Source organism: Typopeltis vanoorti, chromosome 12 (genome assembly GCF_054136105.1).
Source record: "Typopeltis vanoorti isolate ZY-2024b chromosome 12, IOZ_Tvanoo_1.0, whole genome shotgun sequence".
In the NCBI taxonomy this organism is placed as follows: Eukaryota; Metazoa; Arthropoda; class Arachnida; order Uropygi; family Thelyphonidae; genus Typopeltis; species Typopeltis vanoorti.
Window position 1 is genome coordinate 57116407 of NC_143560.1, and position 27500 is coordinate 57143906.

General features: G+C 37.2%; 1 protein-coding gene across 1 annotated transcript in view; it reads right to left on the minus strand.

The window, feature by feature from the left end:
- LOC150100811 (serine/threonine-protein kinase svkA-like) overlaps positions 1-27500 on the minus strand; it is a 230343-nt gene that overhangs the window by 183990 nt on the left and 18853 nt on the right. Inside the window, exon 2 of the mRNA XM_090401906.1 lies at positions 13098-13179. Coding sequence (XP_090258032.1) covers positions 13098-13112 — 15 coding nt within the window. The 5' untranslated portion in view covers positions 13113-13179. The remainder of the gene's footprint in view (positions 1-13097; positions 13180-27500) is intronic.

Consider the following 27500-nt stretch of genomic DNA (forward strand, 5'->3'; position numbering starts at 1 on the left):
ACAGGCCCTCCCATAGCAATTGCAGGGCATGAGGAAGAGTACAAATGGAGGCACACAATATCTGAATATTTGAAAATTATAAATCAAGCTAACAAATTGTCAAACAAAATAAGTTCTGTCCTCCTAAGTAGACAAATCTTCATAACAAAAATCGAAAAATGTGTGAAAAGCTATGGTTTTTATATGACTGAAAGTCGACAAAATATCAAAGATGACTGGATTTAATTATTATTGCTCATGTCTGGGTATTCTGTTGATGTGCTGACGATGTTTGGGTGAGTAATAAAAACATACATACAGGGTGTTCGGGATAAATTTGACATATTTATAATTAATTATATTTTTCCGTAAGTTACATGTATTAACACACACTTCTCTTCATTTAAAAGTTTGGACCCTTCTTCATTCATATACAAGATGTCAGAAAGGATGGATAGCTGGAACCCACCTGAATCATGGAAGAGAATAACTTGTATCATGATGATTCGTGCCCGCCATCAAAATAAGGATATTACGACTGCTGCCCAATGCTCCCTGAATACAGTAAAAACAATCAGGCATGAACTAGAGACTTTCAATGGTGACTACGAGGATGTAGCAAGAAGAAAGATCCCTAGCAGACGATCTGATTGCGTTCGTACAGCAGAATTCCTCGCAAATCTGCAGGAACAGGTGTTGAAGAACCCTGGCATTGGAATTCGGGCTTTGTTCGTGGAGTTGCTAACTGTAGTCAAGCCCTGGATAACAAGGGTAGCCAATGGTAGGCCGTATGTATGGCAGCAGGATTCGGCCCCTTGCCACACCTCTGGGAAAAGTCAAAAATGGTTGTCTGAAAATTTCTACGACTTCACCAGTCCAAATGTTTGGCCTCCAAACTCCCCAGACCTTAATCCCATGGATTATTTTGTATGGGGCGCAGTTGAAAAAGACACCAATCGCACTTCCAGTAATACAAAAGCCCAGTTAATAGATAAAATTAAAACAGTTTTTGCGGCCCTTCCCAGGGAGACTGTAGCATCAGCTTGTTCGAGGTTCCGAAGCAGAATTGAAGCTGTGATCGATGCTAATGGTGGTTATTTTGAGTAAATCTTGTTGATAGTATTGTAATTAACTCTGCCTGTAATGTTTTTTTGTCAATTCATTAAATTTAATAGATACAAAGAAGATTTTCTTTTTCCTTACGAAACTGTCAAATTTATCCCGAACACCCTGTACATTATTTATTTATTCCATAAAATTTATTTTTTCATAAGACTGAATATTTCAATTTTTTTACTTCTTATTTAATGAATTCATTTTTTGTGTTTGCAATATGAGTCCCAGGCCAGTCCTGCTCTTACACACACACACAGGCAAATCGGTCAGAGAGCAAGTACACCACTTGTATTAACTATTACAACTGTAATAGATTACACTTAAGCTATTAATTAAATATGTAAGTTGTAATTATAGTTGCATGTAATAGCTTAAGATTTTTAAGCACACACACACACACACACACACACATATATATATATATATATATATGACAAATAAAATGTTTATTTACATCATATATGCAAAAGAAAAATTTGCTTTATACCCTTACTTTGAATTTTATATGACATTATTAACAATAAAGTAATAGTTATGAACAGTTTATAAATCATGGTAAAAGACTAAAACACAAAGATATGTAGCGAGCAACAACGTCATAAACAGGCTCAATTTACACACAAGAAGGTGATGAAGTAGAAGTCTATGATTGTTTAAGTCATCTTATGTGAACAAGGCTACTGGATTGCATATAATTTTACCGCGTGTTGCAAAAGAATGTGCTTAAGGAGCCATGTCTTTCAGAAGGAGAGTTACTAGTGGAGTCCCACAGAGTTCTTTTCTAGGACTACTGCTGTTTAATTTGTTTGTTAATGATACTGTGAGTGGTTTGCAAGCTGATATTCATCTGTTTCAGATAATGCTAAGTTGGGAAAAGTGATTGAGAATGATGCAGATGTACCGGTGCTTCAGGTCGATTTGAATAAAGTGGCTAACGTGGGCTAACAAGTGGAGATGTCAATTTAACACTAGTAAATGTGAGTTTTTGTCCTTTGGCCCTTAAAAAAAAGTAAAGTTGCGTATCATATTGGAGACACTGTATTAAAGGAGTGGAGGAAGCGAGGGATCTTGGAATATTGGTAGATAAAGAATTGAAGTTCAAGGGACATATTACAAAAGTGATAAAAACAGCACAAAGAAATACCAGTATACTAAGAACACTGACAAGTAGATATAAGGATGTGGTCATTCCACTGTGCAAAGCTTTGATTAGACCACATTCGGACTACTGCGCATTGATTTAGTCACCTGTGTTCCTAAGTTAGAAGCAAGCTCTGGAAAAAGTTCAGAGGTGAATAACAAAATCAATATTGGTATTGTGGAATACCGACTATGAAGACGGGTTGAGAGAATGCAAAGTGCAGACTCTAGTAAATAGGCGGACGGGGGGGGGGGGGTGACGATATGATCGAGAAAATTGATAAGGGGTACTTATCAAATAGATACCCAAGATATTTTTCAAAGGGCTGAAGAAGGGAAGGGGATAGAGATAAGAGATCATTCTTGGAAATTGTATAAAAGTGTGAAGCATAAGAGAGAGTAAGAAATGACTTTTTTTTTTTTTTATATGGAGAGTGGTTGGTGAGTTGAATGTATTGCCAAATGAGGTGAGTGCACACACATTGAACCAATTTATGACAAGGTATGATAAACATTATCTCTGTTAGAATGAATCTTACTATTGCCTCCCTTGATGAGTCACGACTCCAAGAGGTGTTTGTAAAATAATAATAAATACTGATCATGGTGGTGATGGGCAGTAGATGGCGTTCATGATAGTTGGTGCGTAGTGGAAAAATTTAGTAATAGGAGAGATGGTATGATGTGTGTTACGGATTGGAGTAGAGTGCACTGCAGCGATGAGTAAAAATAATAATAAACATAAGTAAAGTGGATATTAGATCCATCATTATTTCAAAGCCAAATGTAGAAACTATGAAAGTTTTGTAAAAATAAGTTGACCAGAGAGCTTACAGGAATACACTCACTGGCATTAATGAGTTGCCTTAGTGCAGACCACTTAGAAAACATAGGCACAGCCCAAGCGTCTATATATTCACTTTCTATTAGTTCATTTTTATAAAGTTTCACTTGCCTGATAGCTGTTTCGTACTGATTGGCTCTCCTCAGAGACCAGACAGAAACCTTAAGAGAGCAAAAACTCTCGTTCAGTATTAAGGAACTAGAAATGTCAGAGAGGCGTATTTTTCGTAAGTAAACTCTCGGTCAGTGCGTAAAAGTATTTACTAAAATAAAGGGCCAAAATGCTTCAGTTCGGCAATGTTTCTACATAGTTTCTACATTTGGCTCTGATACTTTACTTACATAATTTTGCATCGCTGAACTGAAGCCATTAGGCTCTTTATTTCAGTAAATAATAATAAACAGTTCATGCAAAACTGTGCATCGGTTGATTTAGGGGAGCATCACGTCACGGGTATTACAGTACTATTAGCGGGAGGTAGATGACGGATTAAATGTTACAGCCAGTTGGTTGTGTATTGAATAGTGCCTCTACAACAGTAAGTCCTTGAACTCAATGGAGATGTTACCTAATATTATTAGGTAAAATATCCACGGAGACCTGACTAGTGAGACATTTGACTGACTGATTAATTGGCAGAAAATTTTCAAGACTGCCAATTATAGGCTGACAAGTGTTCCGAGAAGAATTTTTGATTGTCAGTATTTTCATTTTTATTATATATATTTTTTTTTGTCCTTCCGCAAGCACTCTCATGATATTAATTGCTATAAAGTTTATGTTATTCAAATAACTCTATCAAGATGTAGTACTTTTGTTAAATGAAAAGGTGTTGTGTGCACAGGTATGTTCAGTTATGTCACATATTTTTAACTTCAATCTGGTTTTTGGATTATGTATTCTATACAATTGTTTTGTCTAATTATGCTACTATAAATGGTCCTTTAAGTCCAATAAGGAAACCAAAATTGAAATGACCGGACAAACTTTAATAGAGATCCTAAATCCCATCTATAGCTGGAGCAGAATTATTGAATATATAATTTTTACATGTTTTTCACCTCTCATTTTGAACTTTGCAAATTTAGCATCCTTACAATTTTTGTAAATATTCTAAATATCATGGCCTGGAATAATTCATGTATAGGGGACAAAACAGGATTCCATATAAAGTGCATATGGAATCTGCATTTATTTCATGGAAGTCTCACCTATGACAGGATGTAAACCTACTGTACGTTTCATCCCAAGCAGGAACCCTACAAAGACTAAACATGGTCTCTAGCCTATGTCTATAAATCATGTTTCTAGACAATGCTTCTCTAGCAGTAGCGCACTCAGGGTTTAATCTTGAAGGGGGTCCCCGAGTCGATGATTTGAGAATACACACTAAGCATCACATATGATCTATGACTAAGCATCTGCAATGATCGCTGATTCATTAGTATAGAAATAGAAGGCATGACACAACATAAATAAAAAAATGTATTTTAATTAGGAAAAGATTTCTGGAAAATTTTCTAGTGTTTTTTTTCACCCCCCCCTCCCTCTGGGTACGCCACTGTTCTCTAGACTATAACAATACATCACAGGAATTCCATGCGCCTTTTCATGTTTCTCCACAATCATATCCCTATTTGTTTTGGGTCAATTTTGCAAAATGCATTAACACCTGTTAGAATGGGTTTATTAGCCTGCTCATCAGCAAGCAAATTATCAAAGGCCTCTGGACGAGACTAAATTTTACTCAAATTTGATATTTTAAATCATTACAACTTTTGTCGGGCCAGTTTTTGTTTCAAATGGATCATTTGCAGACACACGAAGATGAAAAGTATGGTGAAATTATATACTGAAACGACTGCTGTAGATGAACGAAATCTAATATCTGGGACTTAGAATACACACAAGATGTGTGGTTCAATTTTGATTTCAAACAGTACATCTTTATTGAAAATATGAATTGAACAGGCTGGATGGAACTGAATGAAATTCAGAATTTAGGAATCTTCATGGGAATCTGTTGCATCATTTCTCTACAGTTAATTAGTTATTCATTTGACGTCACTGGATGGGAGTGAGGCCTTGTGCTAAAAGAAGTGATAGGGTTGCAGATTCTCTTTCCATACAGAGTTCGTAGGGTAATCACAAACATCCATGGCTCTCTAGTATATTGGCAAGAAGGCAGATATGCTAACTGCTTGGCCAACTAGGCCTGTGTTTCACTACTGCACACAATGGCAAAATTAGAAACAGTAAAATTGTTTCTGGAATATATATATATATATATATATTCCAAAAATGAGTTAAATAAAGCTTGTTATAACTTTTGACATATATGGTTTTTTTTTTTTGGATAATGGCACATAGACAAAGATATCATGATAGTTCTATGTAAGCAAGAGAAATATCGACAATCCAAAATCAACTTCGAATAATTTCAACCTGTATTATTTCTTTGCGACTCCCAGACCCACATATAGTTAGTTGTAGACCTGTGTACATCAGTACCGTAGGTTAGAGGTTTCTATAATCTGGGATCTCCTGCTTTAGAGGCTAAAAATGAAACTTTTCAAGCCACTTCAAGGTTCCATAAATCATAGTGATCTAAACAGCCTCCCAATACTCTAAAAGGATGTGTTGGGCGGCTATTTGTATGCAGAAACTGAACGTATATGAGACAATGGCTGGAGAGTCTCTGAAATGGACTGTCAAAAAAAAAAAAAGCTGTCCTCTTCTTAATGGCATTTGGAGGAATGCATACAGGTGCACATTAGTTTTCGTTTGTTGAACAAAGTCTAACAGACATATATCTATATATATATTTATAGATACATACACACAGTAGTCACCCGTTTTTCGCCATGTTTCGCCGACCCTCCACGTGCTTCATTTCTCAATCAACACGTGTTTATAGAAGTCATCCGCGATACGTCTCTTATATTTATGCCTATAATGCAGTATTCATACTTATATTTGTGATTATAATGACACTTAAGTGTAGTGATACAGCTAAAAGAAGCCATATGCTTTTCAATTTGCAAGAAAAGCTACAACTAATCAAACTTGGTGAGGGTCATGCATAACTGATACAGACTACAATCTAGGCATACCTCGTAGAACAGTTGGTACAATTGTTAAGAATAAAGCCGAAGTGTTAGAGAAAATTAAAAATGCTAAGCTAGCATACTAAATGAGCAGCTCTCAGATTTGAACTGTACACTAAAATACACAAAGATTATTTGAAGAAAAAATGAAAGCATTTGAGAACAGGAACCAAACCTTGGAGATTTAGTGGCAAGCCTTGAAGAAAACACTGATTGATTCAGCTAGAGAGGTATGTGGTGAAGTTGTCTGTAAGGATAGAAAAATCAAACTCCATGGTGGACATGGTGGCGGAAGTTAAAGAGGCAGTGAAGGAAAAGAAGAAAGTATATCAAAAGTTCCTGGCAGATAAGTCAGCTTTTGCTCTTAGAGAATACAGAGACAAATGTAAGAAAGCGAAACACTGTGTAAAACTAGCTAAATAAAAGTCATGGGAGGACTTGGGCAAGAACATAGAAAATAAATATCAAGAAGGTAGTAAGATATTCTGGAGGTTGTTGAAGAAGCTTAGAAATAGAGGAAAGATTGCTGTAAAAGGAGTTAGAGATGATTAAGATGACATGATAACGGGAGAAAAAGATATCCTTGAAGTATGGAGTAATTACTTCGAAAAATTGCTAAATGAAACAAGCAGTGACAGCACAGTGGTAAAAAACATTCAACAGGCATACAGTCAGGAATACATATCCATACTTGAAGTAGAAAAAAGCCATCAAACGCTTGAAATGTGGAAAGGAAAGGCAGCAGGAATAGATGATATTCGACCAGAAATGCTGAAGAATGGTGGTATAAAAGTCTTACAGTGGCTGCACTGCATAGCTCAGAAAGTCTGGACAGAGGGACGAATTCCCGATGATTGGAGTAGAGCTCTAATAGTACCCATATATAAAAAAGGGAAATAAAATTGAATGTGAGAATTACAGCGGTATTTCCCTACTGAGTGTTCCTAGCAAGATCTATGCAAGCATACTTGAGAAATGGTTGAGAAGAATTGTGGAAGAAAAGCTTGGTGAGAACAAGCTGGATTCATGCCCAAATAAAGGCTGTCAGGATCAGATCTTCACTTTACGACAAATAGTTGAGAAAGCATGGGAATATAACAAAGATCTGTATTTAAGTCGATCTGGAAAAGGCATATGACAAGGTGCCAAGAGAGAAGCTATTCAATACGCTACAGTTATATGGGTAGTAAGTCTTTATTTGAGTTGTAAGTTCATCATCATCATCATCATCAAATTCCTGCCATGTACCCTCAAGGGGTGTACAGGATATGACAGTACTACACGAAAAAATTACATCATTACTAACTTCCTATCTACAATTTTCCTCCAAATCAGTCTGTTACTTGTCAAGACTCCAACATTATCAGATCTTATATTTCTATCGTCTAAAGCACTTTGTACCGTATCAATCCACCTATATCTTGGTCTTCCTCTGGGTCGTTTTCCTGCCAACCTGGCAGAGAACACTTGTTTTGCTAATCTTTCCTCTCCCATTCTATTTAAGTGACCATACCATCTGAGATTAGCTCTGCTAACGCATTCCTGGATGCTGACAATGTCAAGTTCTTTCCTAATATCCTCATTTTTAATATGATATTGCCATTGATGCCATCTGTTCACGCCTCTAATCTTTCTCAGGACTCTCATATCTGCGGTCTCTAGTCTTTGGTCAAATGTTTTACTTCTGACCCAGCTCTCAGATCCATAAGTTAAAATTGGTTTGAACACAGTCTTGTATACAGCTAATTTAGTGTTCCGACTAATTTCTTTCTTATTCCATATGAATTTATTCAATTGACTTCCCATGATACCAGCTTTGCTGATTCTGTTGTCTATTTCTATATTTAGTTTACCATCTTCAGTAAAAATTGTGCCTAAGTAGCTGAAATGTTTTACTTGTTCCACAGGTTCTCCATTCACAACACAGTTGACATTTTCAATGATTCTGCCTATTTTCATTGTCTTTGTCTTTTTATTGCTGACCTTCATACCATATCTATTACAACAGCTATTCAATTTAGTCAGAGAATCTTGCAGACTTGTAGCGGATTTATTTAGAAGTATAACATCATCCGCATAAAGCAAAGAGCTGACATTAACATCTCCAATTTTGATATCAGGTTTAATACCACATTCCTTCATAATGTGATTCATATAGATAATGAATAACAGAGGGGATAATGTACATCCTTGTCTCACACCAGATTTAACATTAAACCATCTTACTGTACTTCCTTCAATTCTAACTGCTGACTCACAACTCAAATAAAGACTAAGTATTGCTTGATATAATGCCCCATTGACACCATATGACTGCAGCGTATTGAATAGCTTCTCTCTTGGCACCTTGTCATATGCCTTTTCCAAATCGACAAAACTTAAATACAGATCTTTGTTATATTCCCATGCTTTCTCGACTATTTGTCGTAAAGTGAAGATCTGATCCTGACAGCCTCTATTTGGCCTGAATCCAGCTTGTTCTTCACCAAGCTTTTCTTCCACAATTTTTCTCAACCGTTTCTCAAGTATACTTGCATAGATCTTGCCAGGAACACTCAGTAGGGAAATACCTCTGTAATTCTCACTAGCAGTTAGAATTGAAGGAAGTACAGGAAAATGGTTTAATGTTAAATCTGGTGTGAGACAAGGATGTACATTATCCCCACTGTTATTCATTATCTATATGGATCACATTATGAAGGAAAGTGGTATTAAACATGATATCAAAATTGGAGATTTTAATGTCAGCTCTTTGCTTTATGCGGACGATGTTACACTTCTAAATAAATCCGCTACAAGTCTGCAAGATTCTCTGACTAAATTGAATAACTGTTGTAATAGATATGGTATGAAGGTCAGCAATAAAAAGACAAAGCCAATGAAAATAGGCAGAATCGTTGAAAATGTCAACTGCATTGTGAACGGAGAACCTGTGAAACAAGTAAAACATTTCAGCTACTTAGGCACGATTTTTAGTGAAGATGGTATGTTAAATATGAAAATAGACAACAGAATCAAACCATAAGCTGGTATGGTAGGAAGTCAACTAAATAAATTTATATGGAATAAGAGAGAAATTAGTCAGAACACTAAATTAGCTGTATACGAGACAGTGTTCAAACCAGTTTTAACTTATGAATCAGAAGTAAAACACTTGACCAAAGGCTAGAGACTGCAGATATGAGAGTCCTGAGAAAGATTAGAGGAGTGAACAAATGGTATCAATGCAAATATCATATTAAAACGAGGATATTAGAAAAGAACTTGAAATTGTCAGCATCCAGAAATGCGTTAGCAGAGCTAATCTCAGGTGGTATGGTCACTTAAACAGAATGGGCGAAGAAAGATTAGCAAAACAAGTGTTCTCTGCCAGGTTGGCAGCAAAACGACCCAGAGGAAGACCAAGATATAGGTGGATTGATACGGTACAAAGTGCCTTAGACAATAGAAATATAAGATCTGATAATGTTGGAGTCTTGACAAGTAACAGACTGATTTGGAGGAAAATTGTAGGTAGGAAGTTAGTAATGATGTAAATTTTTCATGTAGTACTATCATATCCTGTACACCCCTTGAGGGTACATGTCAGGAATATGATGATGAGGAGGAGGGACAAGGGATCTAGATACCTGGAAAGTTGTCTTTAGGTGAGGAAAGGAAGGTAGAAATCTTCCTGACAAGACTCATACTTTGGATAGTCTGATACGAGGGAGGGAGCTGAAATGTTCTGATAAATACCTAGAACAAAATTGATATCGAAGTAACTGATATAACCACAAGAAAGAACATATCTTAAAATCCTTTAACCTCCATGTTTCATCATATTATAATAATTTTTTCTTTTTCTTTTATGATATATAAGAATACATGTCAGAGGTTTTGAAGAAATTCGAAGACACAGAGGTGCAGACGCTCATCAAGTTTTTTTGTGTGTGCTGCAAGAAAATTCTGCAAAATTCAATAGTTTCCAGATGGGAAGCCAAGTTTAATACTGGGCATTCTGAGAAAAGATGCCTCCAGGTTAAGAAGACCTTCCACAGTGATCACACTTAAAAACATCAATGCAGTGTATGTCATGATCTCTGATGATAGATGAATGCCAGCCAAAAAAAAAATTGTAAAGACTCTGGGATATCTAGGGAACAAGTTGGAGTCATTATTCACCAACATCTGGACATGCAAAAGCTTTTAATAAAGTAGATTCTCCAAATGTCTGAATGCCGACCAAAAGAGAGAATGTGTGCTGCCATCTCAAGGGATTTTGGGTCATTTTGAGAAATCAGTTGCAAATTTTTGGCTCATATTGTGAGTGTTATTGAAACATGGCTTCATTACTATGACCCAGAGACCAAACAACAGTCAGTGTAGTGGAGACACAAAGGTTCTCCAAGGTCAAAGAAGTTCCGAACCCAAAAGTCAGCAGGGAAGGTTCTTGTCATTGTCCTTTGGGATATGGATGGTGTAATCCTTACCAAGTATTTCAAAAAAGGTGAAACTGTGATATCAGCAGTTTATTCAACAGCTCTGAAGAAAATGAAGGCAGTATAGAAGGAAAAACACTGCAGGAAACAGAGCAGAGCTATGTTGCTTTTGCAGAACAATACACCTCCTCATGAAACCCAACAGACAATACACAACTTGGACATTCAATGTCTGCCTCACCCACCCTATTCGCTAGACATGGCCCCCATCTGACTATTTCCTATTCCCAGATTTAAAGAAACACTTGAAAACAATAAAATTTACCAAAGATGATGAAGTCATATCTGCAGCTGAGGACTGGTTTGTGCAAAAAAGGAAAAACTTTTTTTTTCTCTCAGAGGATTGCAAATGATTCAGCAGTGTCGTAACATGTGTATAACACTTCATTGGGAATACACAGAATAACGTGTAAGTTACATGGTTCTACCACAATTCCTTCATGGTGATTATCACAACTTTTCAGCACACCCTCGTAGATCAGCAGTCATCTGTGATGAGGGAGATAAAATTTATATCCAATAGCATGAATCTGAGCAATCTAATGTAGCTGAATGTGCTATCACAATCAAATACACACTACTATATTGTGGGGAAAAAAAGCTTTTACAAAAGTGGATTTCTTGTTTATGCAAAGTGAACTATGAGGCCACCCTAACCAAATTTAAACAAATCTGACAGCCCGGAGTTATTGTCATTTGTGGGAAATATTACTGTATAAAAATTCTTTAATTTCTAATCATTGTTCCCATGCACTATCAACATCCAACCGTTGCAGTTTAACATGCCATGGCACTGATCAAAGCAAATCTCCTAAGTTTCTCATACTTACCATACTTCCTAGATGAGTCTTTGACTCCATGAGGTCTTGTTTAATAATAATAATAATAATTACCAGTCCTGTAATTCCACATATATCTTTCTTTTAACTGACAATTCCACATTTAGTCGCCTTTCAGGTCAAGACCATATGGTCACGCTCACTAATCGGTGGCAATGTGGTCATATTAGTTATGGACAAATTCTCTGATGCAATTACTAGATCAAGCACTCTCAAACCATTATACATTCTATCACAGGTTTTAGTTCAGTTCTCCTTAAATTCAGAAAGAAATATTGACAGTGACAACTGTGATGAAACTACTAAACAATTGCTATTGAAAATTGTACATCCTGCAAAAACTAAAACTGTATGTGATCAGGTTTTAAACTAAAAAATAAATTATCAGGTTTTTTTTAATTTTAAATTCTAAATTTAATTTGCAACACTAGCACACAAGGCACCTGTTTTGAAGACTTATACTAAGTTTAACACTTTGAATATGTATTAAACTTATTTTCAGCCAGGTATCTTGTGAGAAGTCTTTCTCAAAAGTAATATACATTCTAAAGAGAGTGAGAAATTGTCTTATGCAATCACATCGTGACTGTATAACACAATTTCATGTCATGTGAAAACTTCCTTGGTAAAATAAATAAAAAAGGATATTCTTAATGAATTAGCATCAAAAGCATTTTTTTAAAAAATAATTTGAATAATGTAAGCATTTGCTACTCTCCAATCTGCAGGTTTGAATTCTGCAGTGGGCATGGATGTTTGTGGTTATCTTTGGTAGAAGAAGAATTTCACTGCATGATGTGAGACCACTGTCCCACTTACTGGAGGCCTGAAGCGGCTTGAAAAAATTCCATGTTTCAATTCTATAGCTGGGTTTCAGAAATATGAAAAAATAGACAAAATAAAATTACGAAAAATAGAAATTAGAAAACAATGAATATTTTTATTATAAAAATGAAATAAATAATAATGCATAATATTGGAATGCTCACAAGGGATAGACTAATTTGGAGAAAAATAGTTGATATAATATAAACTTAATCATGTAGTAGTGTCATAATATCCTGTTATACACCATGTGGGTACATATCAGGAAACCAATAATGATGATAAAAAAAAGTAATAATAAATATATTTTACAAAAATACGATAAAAATTCCTTAGCCCTCCTACTATACTAATTGTACATACCTTTCCTGGGATGAGATCATATAAACAAAATGCATATCATGTTAATCATGTCAATATCTCATGCAAAAAAGATTTGATAAAATAAGAAATAAATATAAATAAGAGATAAATATAAAATAATGGGTTCGTGGGCCACTCGAGTAATTTCCAGGGCCTATTTTGTTCACTAGTCCACCGCTAATGATGAAAAAAGGTTTCCAACTTTTCATGATGAGGGCGTCACTGGAAAACTAAATTTGTGTAAAACAAAGTCAACAGAAAATTATATACATTTTAAAGCCATAAGCACCCACCTCAGAAAAAGGACATTTCTTAAGCACCATTTTTCCCTATCTAATTCAAAATATAATTAAACTTCAAATTGAATGTATTAATCAAAATCTGAATAAATATAACTTCTTACCTCATTAAAAGCCATTCTTGTAGAATGGTGATTTAATATTCGGACCTCAAGAAAATACAGTCAATGGGTTGTGTGTTATCAACTAAATAAAATAAAAATTACTTAAGTAATAATTTATCACTGTATGCGAATTATCAGTTAAAAATCAAATTAAAACAGTTTCATTAATTAGTTCATTTATGATAATGTTATATTATTTTTAAGATTTCACCATTCTAATTAATATATACAACAAAAAATAAACAATACATAAAAAGTATAAAGTATATTGTGTAAAAAGTCGAATAACATTTATGGCAACTTCAATATTTTGGATTCATAGATACTTTTAGATATTTGTCTGTGTAAAGACCAAACTGCATGTAAATACAGCAAAATGATTGAAAAATGATTAAATACTGACCAACACAGTTACAAATTATATGAAGACATAACAATTTGACTGCATACTGCAAATATAATGTTTATTCGGGTAGCCAGTTGCTTTTGGTAATTAATTAATTTGACCCATAGCAGAGATGGTCTGATAAATAGCTGTGATTATGCAAATGATTGTTGAATTGAAAACAGGATGTGTGAAAGAGAAATGGAACTGCTGATAAATGAAAGGAAGGCATGAAGACTGAGTAGAAGAGGGAGAATAAAGATATTAAGAGATTAGAGAGGTTAGCTAGTGCAACCAGAATGAGAGTAGGTGTGAGAGAACATGAGAGAGATGAAGATGAGAGAATGGAAAAGAAAGGAAAATAGAGAAATCTGAATAAATTGGAAAATGGAAACAGAAAGGGTCAGGGATGCCAGTGAAGAAGAAAGAGAATGAATAAAGCCATGAAGAGTATGGAGATTCAATGATTCAGAGTGTGTAGAATAAAATGCAAGAGTGCTAGCCTACAAGAATGACAGTGTGGTGATGACAAAGAAGTGAGGTAAAAACATTAAAAGGATGGTTGGTATGATGGCTGAGATGATGGTAATGGTTGGTATGAATGACCTGAGAGATAGTATAAATCATGTAGCAGGAGATTTGAGATTGATATTAGAGACTGTATAGCAGAAATGTGTAAGAAGGTAGATAATGATATGTCACCTCAGTATGATAATGCAAAGGGGAAAAGAGTAGTGATGATGAATGAAATGACTGCAAAAATCTGTAGAAAGAGTAGTCTGGAATGTTTGGAAGCATGGAGTACATTTGAAGATAGAAGGGAGCTGTTTATAAGAGATGGATTGCATTTAAATACAGAAGGATGCAGATATTTGGAGAAACTACTGTTTTTTGAGCAAGGTGAGTGTGTCATGGTAGAAAAACTAGAATTACATGGATGATTGGTAGCAGGGATGGTCTCGTAGGATAGTGGCTTGAGACATAAGAGGGTATATATTATACTGCAGAGCCAAGTGGAGACTAAGGAGAGTAATAACAGCTATGTGAATCTGATAACGTACTGGTTTTTCTAAATACAAAAGCCAGCATTATTATTACTATTATGATTCAGGCCTCCATGGAGTCAAAAGACTCATCGTGGAAGGTCCTTCCTAGAAAACACAAAATCAATCATACCACTTCTTGAACTCAGTGACTGTTCATGCTCTCATCACACTATCAGGCAATGCATTCACAGTTCAACTACCCCTCCATGCAAAGAAACCGCTCCTCACCCGCTTGCTCACAGCTTCCTTTCATAACTTCCAGAGATGTCCCCTTGTCCTCGCTTTTTCCCACTGTTCCCCCAAACAAAAGAACTCCCCAGTGTCAACCCTGTAACTACCTCTCAACAGTTTAAAAGTATCCATCATATCACCTCTCCTTCTTCTATCTACCAAACTCTGCAGACCACATTCCCTCAGCCAATCCTCATAACCAACATTGTATAGTTGTGAAACCATCTTTGTATCCTTTCCACAGTTAATTTATTCCCTTCAAAGCCTGGGGACCAAATTTAATAACGTACATTGTATAAAGCCCTGATCAGTCCAAATATGGTCTGATCAGGGCTTTATACAATGAAATGACAACTCTTTTATCTCTGTTGGACAGCATCCTTCTCAGTATTGCAGCAATCCCTTAGGTTACCTTCACCACCCTTGCAATATGTTCTCTGAATTTAAGGTTTCTATCAATCATCATCCCCAGATCTTGCCTTCCCTACTTCCTCCAGTACAGCTCCTGTAATTGAGTGTGCAGCCTCCCATCAATGCATCCCAAACTTCAAGACTTGACATTCTGCTGCATTCAAGTGACACATGCAGTCATTTACCCATCTATCCAGTTTATTCAAATCCTCTTGCAGGGTTGCCACATCTGCACTATTACTAATAACCCTTCCTAGCTTCACATCATCTGCAAACAACTGAATATCCCTCTGCAATCTACGGACAATGTCATTGATATAAAGGTTAAACAATACAGGTCCTAGTACTGAGCCCTGTGGGACCCCACTTGTAACCTTCTGTCCCCTTGAAACTGCTCCACCATACACAACTCTCTCTGATACCTATCAGACAGCCAATCCTGAATCCAGCTGACCAATCTGACATCCAGACCCATGTGTTGCAACTTAAATATCAGCTTATCATGTGGCACCCTGTCAAATACCTTTGCTAAGTCTAAGAAAATTGCAGTATATGCCTTTCCCCCATCTAATGTTCTTGTAACTTTATTATAAAAGGCTAGCATATTGCTAAAACAAGAGCGCCCTTTCACAAATCCATGTTGACTCTCACAGATAACATTACCCTCATCTCCCCAGTGCTGTATACGGTCCCTCACTAATTTCTCCAAGATCGTAACAACTACTGATGAAGCACAAACTGGTCTATAATTTGACACTTCCAGTCTGCTACTGCCCTTATGCAATCGCACTATCTTATCTTCTTTTCATTCCTTGGGTACCTTTCCTGTAGCAAGACTTTCACTGAAAAGCCAGGTCAACTGAGCGCTCAGTTCTTTAGCACATTCTCTCAAACCCATGGCAAAATTCCATCCAGCCCCACAGCTTTATTGACATCCAGAGTATTCAGTATTTGAAACACACATTCTCCTTGTGCACCTCTAAACTTTGAACCTGCCCTATCCCTCTAGTATTAAAACCTACTTCTCCAGCATGAAATACTCCAATAAAGTATTTATTGAACAACTCCACTATGTCCTCTGCATCAGTCAGTCACTCTATTCCCATTTTTATCACACAATGTCATTCTTCCACAGTCATTTCTCCTCCTACTGGCCACATAGCTAAAAAAATTCCCTAGGATTTTCTTTTGATTTAGGACCAGTCTCTTCTCATATTCCAGTTTTGCCTTCCTTACTATACTAGTCACTCTCCTGGCCTCAGTCTTATATTCTTCATGCATCTGCTCTCCACTCCTTTCCTTGTATCTCTTCCATAACCTCTTTTTCACCTGCAGTTCCTATTTGATAATGTAATCCGCTTTACACCAAATCGTGTCCTCTTCTTCACTCGTGGAATACAGCTTACTATTGCTGCTAACAAATATTCCTTCACAATTTCCCAAGCACTAATGATATCTCACCCTTCCAATTCCTCCCTCCATGGAACTGCCCCAAGTTGATATCTAAGACTATTATAATCACCTGCCTTATAATTCCACATATATTCCCTTCTCTTTGATACTCCTGTATGTCTATTCATATTCCAAGTCAAAACCACATGGTCACTCTCTCCAACTGGGGGGGACAAGATGCCATCTCAGTTATAATCAGCTCTTCTGATGCTTTCACCAAATCCAAAACTCTAGAACCTCGAGCTCCTTCTATTGCATGTTGCCTAAAACATTTATCCCTCGAGAATTCTAGAAATTCCATTCCCTTATTACATGCATTTTCCTGTTCCCAATTCATACTGCCATAGTTAAAATCTCCCATAACAATCATTCTTCTTGCACTTGCCAAGCTCAACTGCCTAAACATCTCCCGCTCCTCACTCTTTGTGCTCCTTGGCTTGTAGCAACACCTCACTAAATATCCTGTCTTGCCCATCTCTACCTCCCACCATATGCTTTCAAAACCATTACTGTCGCTGCCCTCTAAAGCCTCCATTCTGAGAAGACATAAGTCATCACTTATCATAAGCAGTACTCCATCACCGTATTTTCCCTTCCTATCCTGCCAAAAAATGCTGTGCCCTGCAACTTCTATTCCTGTTATTATATCATCTTCCATCAACCACGTCTCAGAGATCCCAATAATCTTTGGACAGGCTGATGCTATCAGAGCCACCAATTCATTTCCTTTATTTCGGATATTCCTGGATTAGTATAAAGCATAAACTTGTCAATTTTTTTTATATCTATCCTTATTCCCTCCTGACTCCACTGGACCCAGCATTATCCAAAGTATTTCCCCACTTTTCCCAAGCACTTATTCCCACAAGAGGCCACCCCGGCTACCATCCACCATGGTAATTCTAGTTTCCCTGTATTGAAACTCCAACTCATTCAGAGAACAGAAATTACTATATCCAGTGGTGAGCTATGGAAATCTTAACAAAGGGCTCACATCATCGAGCAAAAAAAGCCATATTTCACACAAAAACTTTTATTGATACAGCTTGTGTACAAATGCCAATTAAAAAGTATGAGAGGACAATCACCTGTAAAGGTGATCATTTTTAAACAAATATTTCATGATCTAAACATGAAATATTTGCACACAAATCATCTGTGTTAATTTATCTTACATAAGAAAAACATTTTTTAACTGTCAAAATATAATAAGAATAAAATCTTTTATAATCACAGACTATTTCATATATATATATATATATATGAAATAGTCTGCATTTTTTATAAACAAAATAAATTTATTTTGTTTGCGATAGAAGTTTTTATGACAAACAATCTATAAATAATAAATAAACATTATCTAAACACAATAATATTGAAGTAGGTTATATTCTCTTTTGTTTTTATACTTCAAGTGATAATCAATGGTACCAGTCAAGGGGCATTATTTTATAGTCCTATTTATTTATATGCAGTTACCAAAAGTGAATTCTTATTTGTAAAATGGTAGTAACAGTAACTATAATATTTTATTTAATAAAATCGCTTTGTTAGGTTACTTTATGAGTCTGTCGCTTAATATATTTCAAAAAAGTATGTTTTTTTTTTTTTGGAAAAAAAAAAAAAAAAGTAAACAAGAAGAACAAGGGGTTCGCAAATTTGAGAAAAATTTAACAAAGGGCTCAGGCGAGCCCGTTATAGCTCACCACTGCCTATATCCTTCCTCATTCAAATGCAAACAGTCTCTTGCATACAGTTCCTTTCTGTTCTCAAATGTCCTCCAAGCATCCATTCCAAGCCTCTCTTCGGACACATTCTGGCTATCATGTTATTCATCATTAATGCTCTTCTCCTCAGCTCTTCATTATCATACCTGGGCAACACACACACACTATTTTCCCTCTCTGAGTTTTCTTCTGTACAACCTTCAAGCATGAATCTCAGATCTCTCACCACCAGATTTACACTGCCTCTCAAGTCATTCGTACCCACCATCACAATCATCTCATCCACCTTTTCACCCCACTTAATTGCCATAGCCACACTTTTTATCGTTCCTCCAGACAAACACTCCTCTGCATTCTATCTTGCACGCCTCAGATCATCGAGTCTCCATACATAAACCTCTTACCACCACTCTGTTCCTTGATTGCTCACCTGCATCTCTTACTCTCTCTTTCTCCCCTCTAACACTTTCTTCCCGTGTTCCCCCACTTACCTGCTGTCTTGGCATCTCTCTATCCCTGGTTCCAGTACTCCCTTGCATTCTTTTCTTTCCAGCTCTCTCCTACTCTTTCTATTCTCTCCTCTTCTATCATTCCCATAACTCTCTCTCATCCCTACTGATTCGCCTTGCATTTCTCTCTTCCATTTGCTTAATCTCATCTTTCACACTTCTCAACTCATTCCCAAGACATTCCACTTCCTCTTTTAGCTCATCACTCTCTCTCTCTCTCTCTGCAAGCTACCCACCCACTCTTGCTCGCCATTCATCCTTAGAATTAAGACCATCTCTGAAAAACTTCACAATTATTCAAACTTTCCACACTCACCACTCTTATTTTTTTCATTTATATTTTGCTCTTTATTCTCACCCTCTATCACACTACTCATCTCTCTCTAGATTGATATTCTCCCATCTGAAGCAAAGCTACCGTGGTCAGTATTTAACTCACAAAGTTCTTACCAATTCCTACATTTTCCACATATATGTACTCCCCCATCTCTCACCTGCCACATATCCAATTGCTGGGATGTGTACATATCATGAGCACTGCACACCACAACATCTTGTAGTATGCCACGAAAATGTAGTCTGTAAATGGTGGAGGACTTAGCGACATGCCATTCATAATTTGAGCTATGGCTGCCGCCATCATTCAAAGAATGCCGTGTATACTAGGAACTACTATAACTACGAGGGTAATCTGAAAAGTTTTTGGTCTAACGATGAAAAAACAAATTTATAATTTCAAAATTATTTTTATTTTTCAACATAATCTTCCTTAAGACTAATACATTTATTCCGGCGATGCTCCAGTGCCATTATCCCATCCCTGTTGTGGTTCTCACTAAGAGCTGCAAAATACCCCTCTATAGCTGCAATTGCCTCTTGATTCGAAGAAAAACACTGATCAGCGAGGAAGAATTTTAGTTTTGGGAAGAGACAGAAATCAGAGGGAGCCAAATCTGGGGAATAGGTTGGATGTTCCAACAATTCATAGTGCAGATCGCTTAATTTTCCCATTGCCAAAATACTTTTGTGGGCAGGTGCATGTCTTGATGAAAGATGATTTTTTTCCTTCTAAACTGGATCTTTTCCCATTAATTTTTTCATCTAATTCTGGTTAAAAGATCAGAATAATTTTTCCAAGTTACTGTTTTACCATTTCCAAGATAATAAACAAAATGCCTTTAGCATCCCAAAACACCGATGCCATGACCTTTCCTGCTGATGGAGCCGAATTTGTCATCTTTGGTGCTGCACAACCGGCTTCTTTCCACTGTTTTGACTGCTATTTGGATTCTGATGTGTAATGGTGAATCCAAGTCTCATCCATAGTAATAAAGCGATGCACAAAATCAGTTTTATTCTTGTTAAAATGCTACAAGCACTGTTCAGAGATTTTCATATGAGTGCGTTTTTGATTTGCTGTGAGCAAGTGCGGCACTCATCTGGCACAAAACCTTTTCATTTGCAATTGTTCGTGCAAAATATATCCTACACGTTCGTTTGAAATGCCTATAGGCTCAGCAATCTCACACGTTTTGACTCAACGGTCATCCAATACCATATCGTGCACTTGATCACTGATTTCTGGTGTTGTTACACTTTTCAGATGTCCTTCACGTGGATCATCTTCAAGACTGGTGCGGCCATGTTTAAACTCAGCAGCCCATTTCTTTATTGTCGAAAACGAAGAGGAAGAGTGCCCATAAACTTTTATGAACTTCAAATGAATTTCTTTTGCCATTAAACCCTCTTTTACAAAGAATTTTATAACCGCATGACACTCAAATTTTATCCATTTCAAGAGATACAGACAACACTTTTGCTTCAGACAGCTGTATAAAACAAACTACTTGATAGAATGACTTGCAATTTCACATGGATAAAATTGAGTATTGTGTGGTTATAAAATTCTTTTACAAAGAATTTTATATCCGCAAGGTTCAGTCCCAGCACTGAACTTTGAGGAACACCACTAGTCACCTGTTTTCGCCTCAATTCTGCTCCTCCATACACCACTTTTTGATATCTGTCTAGCAACCACACTCCTATCCATAACGACCAGCTAGGGAACTCATAAATGCTGGTGAATGTATTCCCTTAAGCTCTGGTAGAGTTCCAAGGAAGTGGAAAGAGGGCATAATAATTAATTACCTTGCATAATTGAGGTTCCAAGACTGCAGTAACAATTCTAGACCAATCAATATCTGAGGCGTTAAATTTCATATCAAACTTTTATAGTTTCTGTATTCGGCTTTGAAATAATGCTGGATTTAATATTCACTTGATTTAATAATTTTGCATTGCCGAAATAAAGCCTTTTGGCTCTTTATTGTAAACCCTCTTATCCACTTAACCAGCGTCATGTTCATCCCATTTGTTCTAATTTGCATAACAGTTCCATGCGGTATTCTGTAAAATGTCTTTGCAAAATCCAGATAAAGCATGTAGCCATTTCTTTTATCCAATTCAGCTGTTACTCTATTATAAAAAGTTAGTAAATTACTAAGGAATGACTGACCCTTCACACAAAGCCATGTTGACCCTCATAGGGTATCATATTTTTGTCTACCCATTCTTGAATTCTCGTTTTGACCAATTTTTCTAGTACTTTTACCACCACGCCTCAGATACTGATTGGTCCAGAATTTGCTACTGCAGTCTTAGAATCTCTCTTATGCAATTAAATTATTATGTCCTCTTCCCACTCCCTTGGAACTCTACCAGATCGAGACTTAAAGAGCATAGTCAGAGACATGCCGATTCCCTTGCATTCTCGCAAAACCCAAGCTGATATCCCATCTAATCCCACAGCTGTATTTACATTGAGTTTCTGAAATATCCTAAGTACCTCCAATTCATCCACCTCTAAACGAGGAGAAAGTTCTGACAGGGATAGAAACTGAAGGGTATACATTTCACAGATAGGGATGGTGGAGTTTTACTCATGGTAAGAGATGAACTGTGTCCTCTCAGGATAGAAATCAGAGGGAAAATATCAGTAATGGTTTGAGAGTATGGTGTGAGGTAAAAGTGGATATATATTAGAATACTGCTATAGATCAGGAAATACAGATGGTGATGAACAAAAATATTTAGGCAAATTAATTTGGCGAGTGATCATTATGGGGGTGTGGGGGGGGAGAAGACTTCAACTACGGTGGTATAAACTGGGCAGAGAAGACAGCATTCAGTACTAGCAGAACTGAATTTTTGAACTTCTTGAACAACTGTCTCAGATAGCATGTGGTGGATGGAACACAAGGATCAAGAGTTTTGTACTTGGTCCTGTCATACTTACCGCCAGTTATTGAGTGATCATGGAATGGACAATGAATATCAAGGTGGAAATAATTAATGCAAAATTATAAGGAAGCACGACACCCAGACCAGTACCTAGGTCGCCTGAGGACAATTTGGTGTTTGCACATCACACCCGAATGGTGTGGAGTAGGAAGCAGCTGTCGCATACTCTCAACGGCTGCCTTGATGCTTCCATTCTAGTGGCCTCATCGTCAGAGCAATCGCACTGTAACATTATGAAATCAACTCCAGCTAGCACTACCTTTTAACGTACCTCATCGCCACTTGAATTTGCATCTTAATTTCATTCTCGAATATTTGACCAAGCACATGATTTCTTGTTCCTAACTTAAAAACAAGCTTAGGTCTAACTTAAACTAGCTTACATCTAGAAACTAAATTCTCAACTACTTATCAGGGAACTTGAAATATAATATATTCCTTTTACAGATATTGGTCCTCGACTCAGCAAATCTCACGACCTACAAACCACTGTAAACACCCGTGAGTAGAAATAAACTTCCCAAAGGTGTGCTGCAAAGGGGCACGGCAGGGGCCTTTTCGGGCACTCCTACGTCTTCCCGACATTTCTGGCGAACCTGTGTGATGGGCACACAGGTTCGCCAGAGTGGGCGATCAACTCCACGTTAAAGACAGCACATAGGCTCGATCATTCTTGGGTCCACAACTAGGTCAGGCATATCTCTTTGGGATCCTCGAAGGTCGTCCGGACCACGTATAACGAAAGTAGTCACCGGGAATTACTTTCAGTAGCTATCAACAGGCTCCCCTCTGATGACGTATGCTACTGAAAAACTTATATATATACTTATTATTATCCTGTTATATCATCAGAAATTGCTAAAAAAAAAAAAAGTCAACAATTGTGCTGTCAGCACACATCAGGCTTTCCCTGATGAATTATTCCAATAGAAACTGTAAGTAATCTCACCGGCTAGACCAGAGCTCCATCCAACATGTCTACCTCAAGGAGAGTCATGTTTAATCCCGCCAATTAGCCGTGATCTTGATTGATATTCTTTCACTTAAACATTCAGACCACCGGGAAGAAATCACATTGGCAGCAACACTTCTCAACATGCTTTGTTTTAATTAGACAGTCGGATTCCCTTGGTCCGTGCCAGTTCTGAGTCCGCTGTTAGTTGCCAGCCAAAACAGTCGCGCCAGATGGGCCATCTGGCATGTCTGAAACATTCCACGAGAAGGCCCCCCGACACTGGTCTGGGCTCAACTGTTCCATCACTGGACAGTTTCGCCCAGTCCCGGTGCAGTGCCATACTCACTTCGGATCCCATCCTGACTGGGTCAGTCCTCAGAGCCAATCCTTGTCCTAATGTTACAGATCCGTCTTGCCAACTTCCCTTACCTACATTATTCTATCTACTAGAGGCTGTTCACCTTGGAGATCTGCTGCGGATATGGGTATGGTCCGGCACGAAAATCACACTCTATCCCTCGGATTTTCAAGGGCCGACAGGAGCGCTCTGGACACCGCAGGAGGTCAGGTGTTTTGAGAGCTTTTGCCTCAATATTCCCTACACTAAGAGGTATTTTTTTTGGTTATAATCCTCAATCCTGAGTAATAAAAGACACTCCATCTCGATCATTAAATGACTTCTATTTCAGGTGATCTGCATGCTTAAAGAAGCAGTAGCAACTTTTCCTTGTTCTTTGTATTACATAGTAATACAATGATTGTGCTAGACCTGGGATGCAGCGAGTCTACAGAATCATTGTATTACTAGCACCACTTTCATGTCTCTTAAAGACTTCCAGCTTTTCCACTAACTGAAGATTGGCAACAAAAAAACTTCATGCAACGTAAAATTTCGCATAACATAAAAAAATTGCATTAACTGATTAATCACTCACTTAAAGGGGGAAATAGTATCATTTCACTCAATCGCTAAATGATTTTCGTGCATATCAAATTCACATCAAGAGAGGGTTTTCCCATACATGTCAAGTAATTATTATTGGTGGTGGTGGGGGGGGGGCTATTTCAACTATGGGGACACAGAATGAAAAGAGGAATGGTCACAAGCAGGGAAGGAAATGGAATTTATAGAGATGCTGAGATAATTACCTGAGGCAACATATTATATGTTGTTCAAGAAACAAGATTCAAGAGTGCTGAATCTGATCACTACATCATAAAACTTAACACAATAACCAATCTAATTAAGCTGCCTCTGCTTGGAGAAAGTGATCATGTAGTCCTGACCTTGGAGATTGCCAGATATGCAAAATTTTCTATCAAGAAGGGATATATGTGGAAACTACAAAGCAGGTGATTATGATAAGCTGAGAAGACAGCTTTCAACAGAGCAATGGCATAAGAATTTGGAGGGGAGAGATGTTGGTGCATGGGAAGGGATAAAGAGGTGCTTGAAGAGAACTGTATCTGAATGTATACAGCTTTCTTCAAGCACCTCTTGATCACAGAAAAAAGGTTGGGGAGGGATTATAAAGAAAAAGGTGATCAGCATGCCCATGAGGTTTGTTGTTGACTGAGTGGGTCATACACATTCCTTATGCAGTACTTGTATTTTGGTTTTCAAGATGGCTGTAAACACTGCTTGATTTCTGCGCTAGAATTCCTCTTTAGTAGTCAATGTACTATGTACTATGTTTTATCACAGCTGTATCATTTTTCTTCCAGCTGTTTGTGAGGTCGTCAGCCTTGTTTGCACTGGGTAAATGTAAGGTTGGGTTAGCCTCATATACATAATTGGGGAGAACTGAAGTTGTTCGCAGCCTTCATTAGTTGTGATGCACTTACAGGTGTGTCAAAGGTTGCAGGAAAGTCATCCAGTCACTTTTTTGTTCATACGTGCAAAGTAGTGGCATCTGGTGATTTTGCTGCAGTGCAGTCAAAACCAGATTTTTCCTTTAGTTTGGTGATATCTTCCTTCAGGGTATCATCACTTTCAGTGAGAAAGCTTTATGTTTTTAGCCTCGATCGAGTCATGCATTTTGATGTGATGAGGCTATGGTGCTGGCTTGTATTGGCGGCAGGTGATTTTTCATTTATATGTGCTGGTCGTAGACCTGTTCTAATTAGTTTCAATTAATTTAATTTTGTGAGAGAAGGTTTCATCAATAGTAGTGAGGTGCTGCTCAAAGCGTTTTTCTAATATGAAGACCTGTTTCACTGAAGGGAGGAACAATGGGCAGAAGAAATGTTGGTTTAGGTTCACAAGAAGTTTGTATGCCCAAGCGTGCGACCACTGCTGACAGAAATTGCCTAGAAGGCCAATTTTGGGGTCTAACCTCTAGTCTGCAGCTGTGACACTTGATAGTATCATTGGATACATCAATGTTGGATGCCTGCACCACAACAGATATGCCCAGCATACTCTGTCATCATTGGGCTTTATTGTCACCATCTTTACTTTTAACGGTAGGCACGAACAGGTGCTTGCATGTGGCCAATATTATAGGAATAAAAAAATCACTATTACAGGGACACTTAAAGAGTAGTTATGGGTTTCTCCATGATAATTAATCCTTTTGTGAATTGCTGCTATGAAGTTTAATTTGTGAAATTTAAGTGGAAAATCACTTTGAAAAATGGTAAAATAAGGAGCACACATTTATTCTGACTTACTCAAAAGTGCCAACTGGAATATCCTGATTTGTAATTTTTTAATTTATATATCAATGATATAGCAAATGATTTGGCAGGAAATATTCAGTTCTTTGCTGATGACACTAAACTGGGAGGAGAAATAGTAAAAAGGTGATGCAGAGATCCTGAAGGAAGCCTTAAACAGACTAGCAGTATGCACAAACATAAATGGCTGAACAGTTTAACATGGCCAAGTGTAAGGTGATGCACTGTGGGAAGAGATCAGAAGCTGTGTATACTATACTGATGGAATTGAAATGAAAGAAACTGATGAGGCCAAAGCCTTGGGCTTGATTGTGGACAGGGAGTTTAAGTTTAGAGGGCATATTGTGAAAGTAACCAAAACAGCACATCAGATTGCATCGTTTCTGAAGAACACTCTAACAAGCAAGGATAAAGAGGTTACTGTTCCCCTACACGAGGGTGGTCTGAAAAGTTCGGTCTAACAATGAAAAAACGAATTTATAATTTCAAAATTATTTTTATTTTTCACCATAAGACTTAAGACTAATACATTTATTCTAGCGATACTCCAGTGCCATTATCCCTTCCCTGTAGTGGTTCTCACCAAGATCTGCAAAATACCCCTCTACAGCGGCAGTCACCTCTTGATTCCAAGAAAAAAACGCTGACCAGCGAGGAAGAGTTTTAGTTTTGGGAAGAGACAGAAATCAGAGGGAGCCAAAGCTGGGGAATAGGGTGGATGTTCCAACAATCCATAGTGCAGATCCCTTAATTGTCCCATTGCCAAAATACCTTTGTGGGCAGATGCATTGTCTTGATGAAAGATGATGATTTTTTTCTTCTAAACTGGGTCTTTTCTCATTAATTTGTTTCATCTAATTCTGGTTAAAAGATCACAATCATTTTTCCAGGTTATTGCTTTACCATTTCCAAGATAATTAATAAACAAAATGCCTTTAGCATCCCAAAACACTGATGCCATGACCTTTCCTGCTGATGGAACCGAATTTGTCTTCTTTGGTGCTGAACAACCAGCTTCTATCCACTGTTTTGACTGCTGTTTGGATTCTGGTGTGTAATAGTGAATCCAAGTCTCATCCATAGTAATAAATCGATGCACAAAATCAGTTTTATTCTTGTTAAAACGCTACAAGCACTGTTCAGAGATTTTCATTCGAGAGCATTTTTGATCTGCTGTCAGCAAGTGCAGCACCTATCTTGCGCAAAGCTTTTTCATTTATAATTCTTCATGCAAAATATATTCTACACGTTCTTTTGAAATGCCTATAGTCTCAGCAATTTCATGCAATTTGACTCAGCAGTTATCCAATACCATATAATGCACTTGATCAATGATTGCTGGTGTTGTTACACTTTTTGGACATCCTTCATGTGGATCATCTTCAAGGCAAGTATGGCCACATTTAAACTCAGCAGCCCATTTCTTAATTGTTGAAAATGAAGAAGAAGAGTGCCCATGAACTTTTATGAACTTCGAAATGAATTTCTTTTGGCATCAAACCTTCTTTTACAAAGAATTTTATAACCATACAATACTCAATTTTATCCATTTCAAGGGATACAGACAACACTTTTGCTTCAGACAAGCTGTATAAAACGAAGTGATAGAATGACTTGCAATTTCACATGAATGCTTATCACAGATGTACCAGCTTAGAAAAAAAAAAATTGTCCCAATAGTGTTGCCATCCATGGTTGAGGCCAAGAT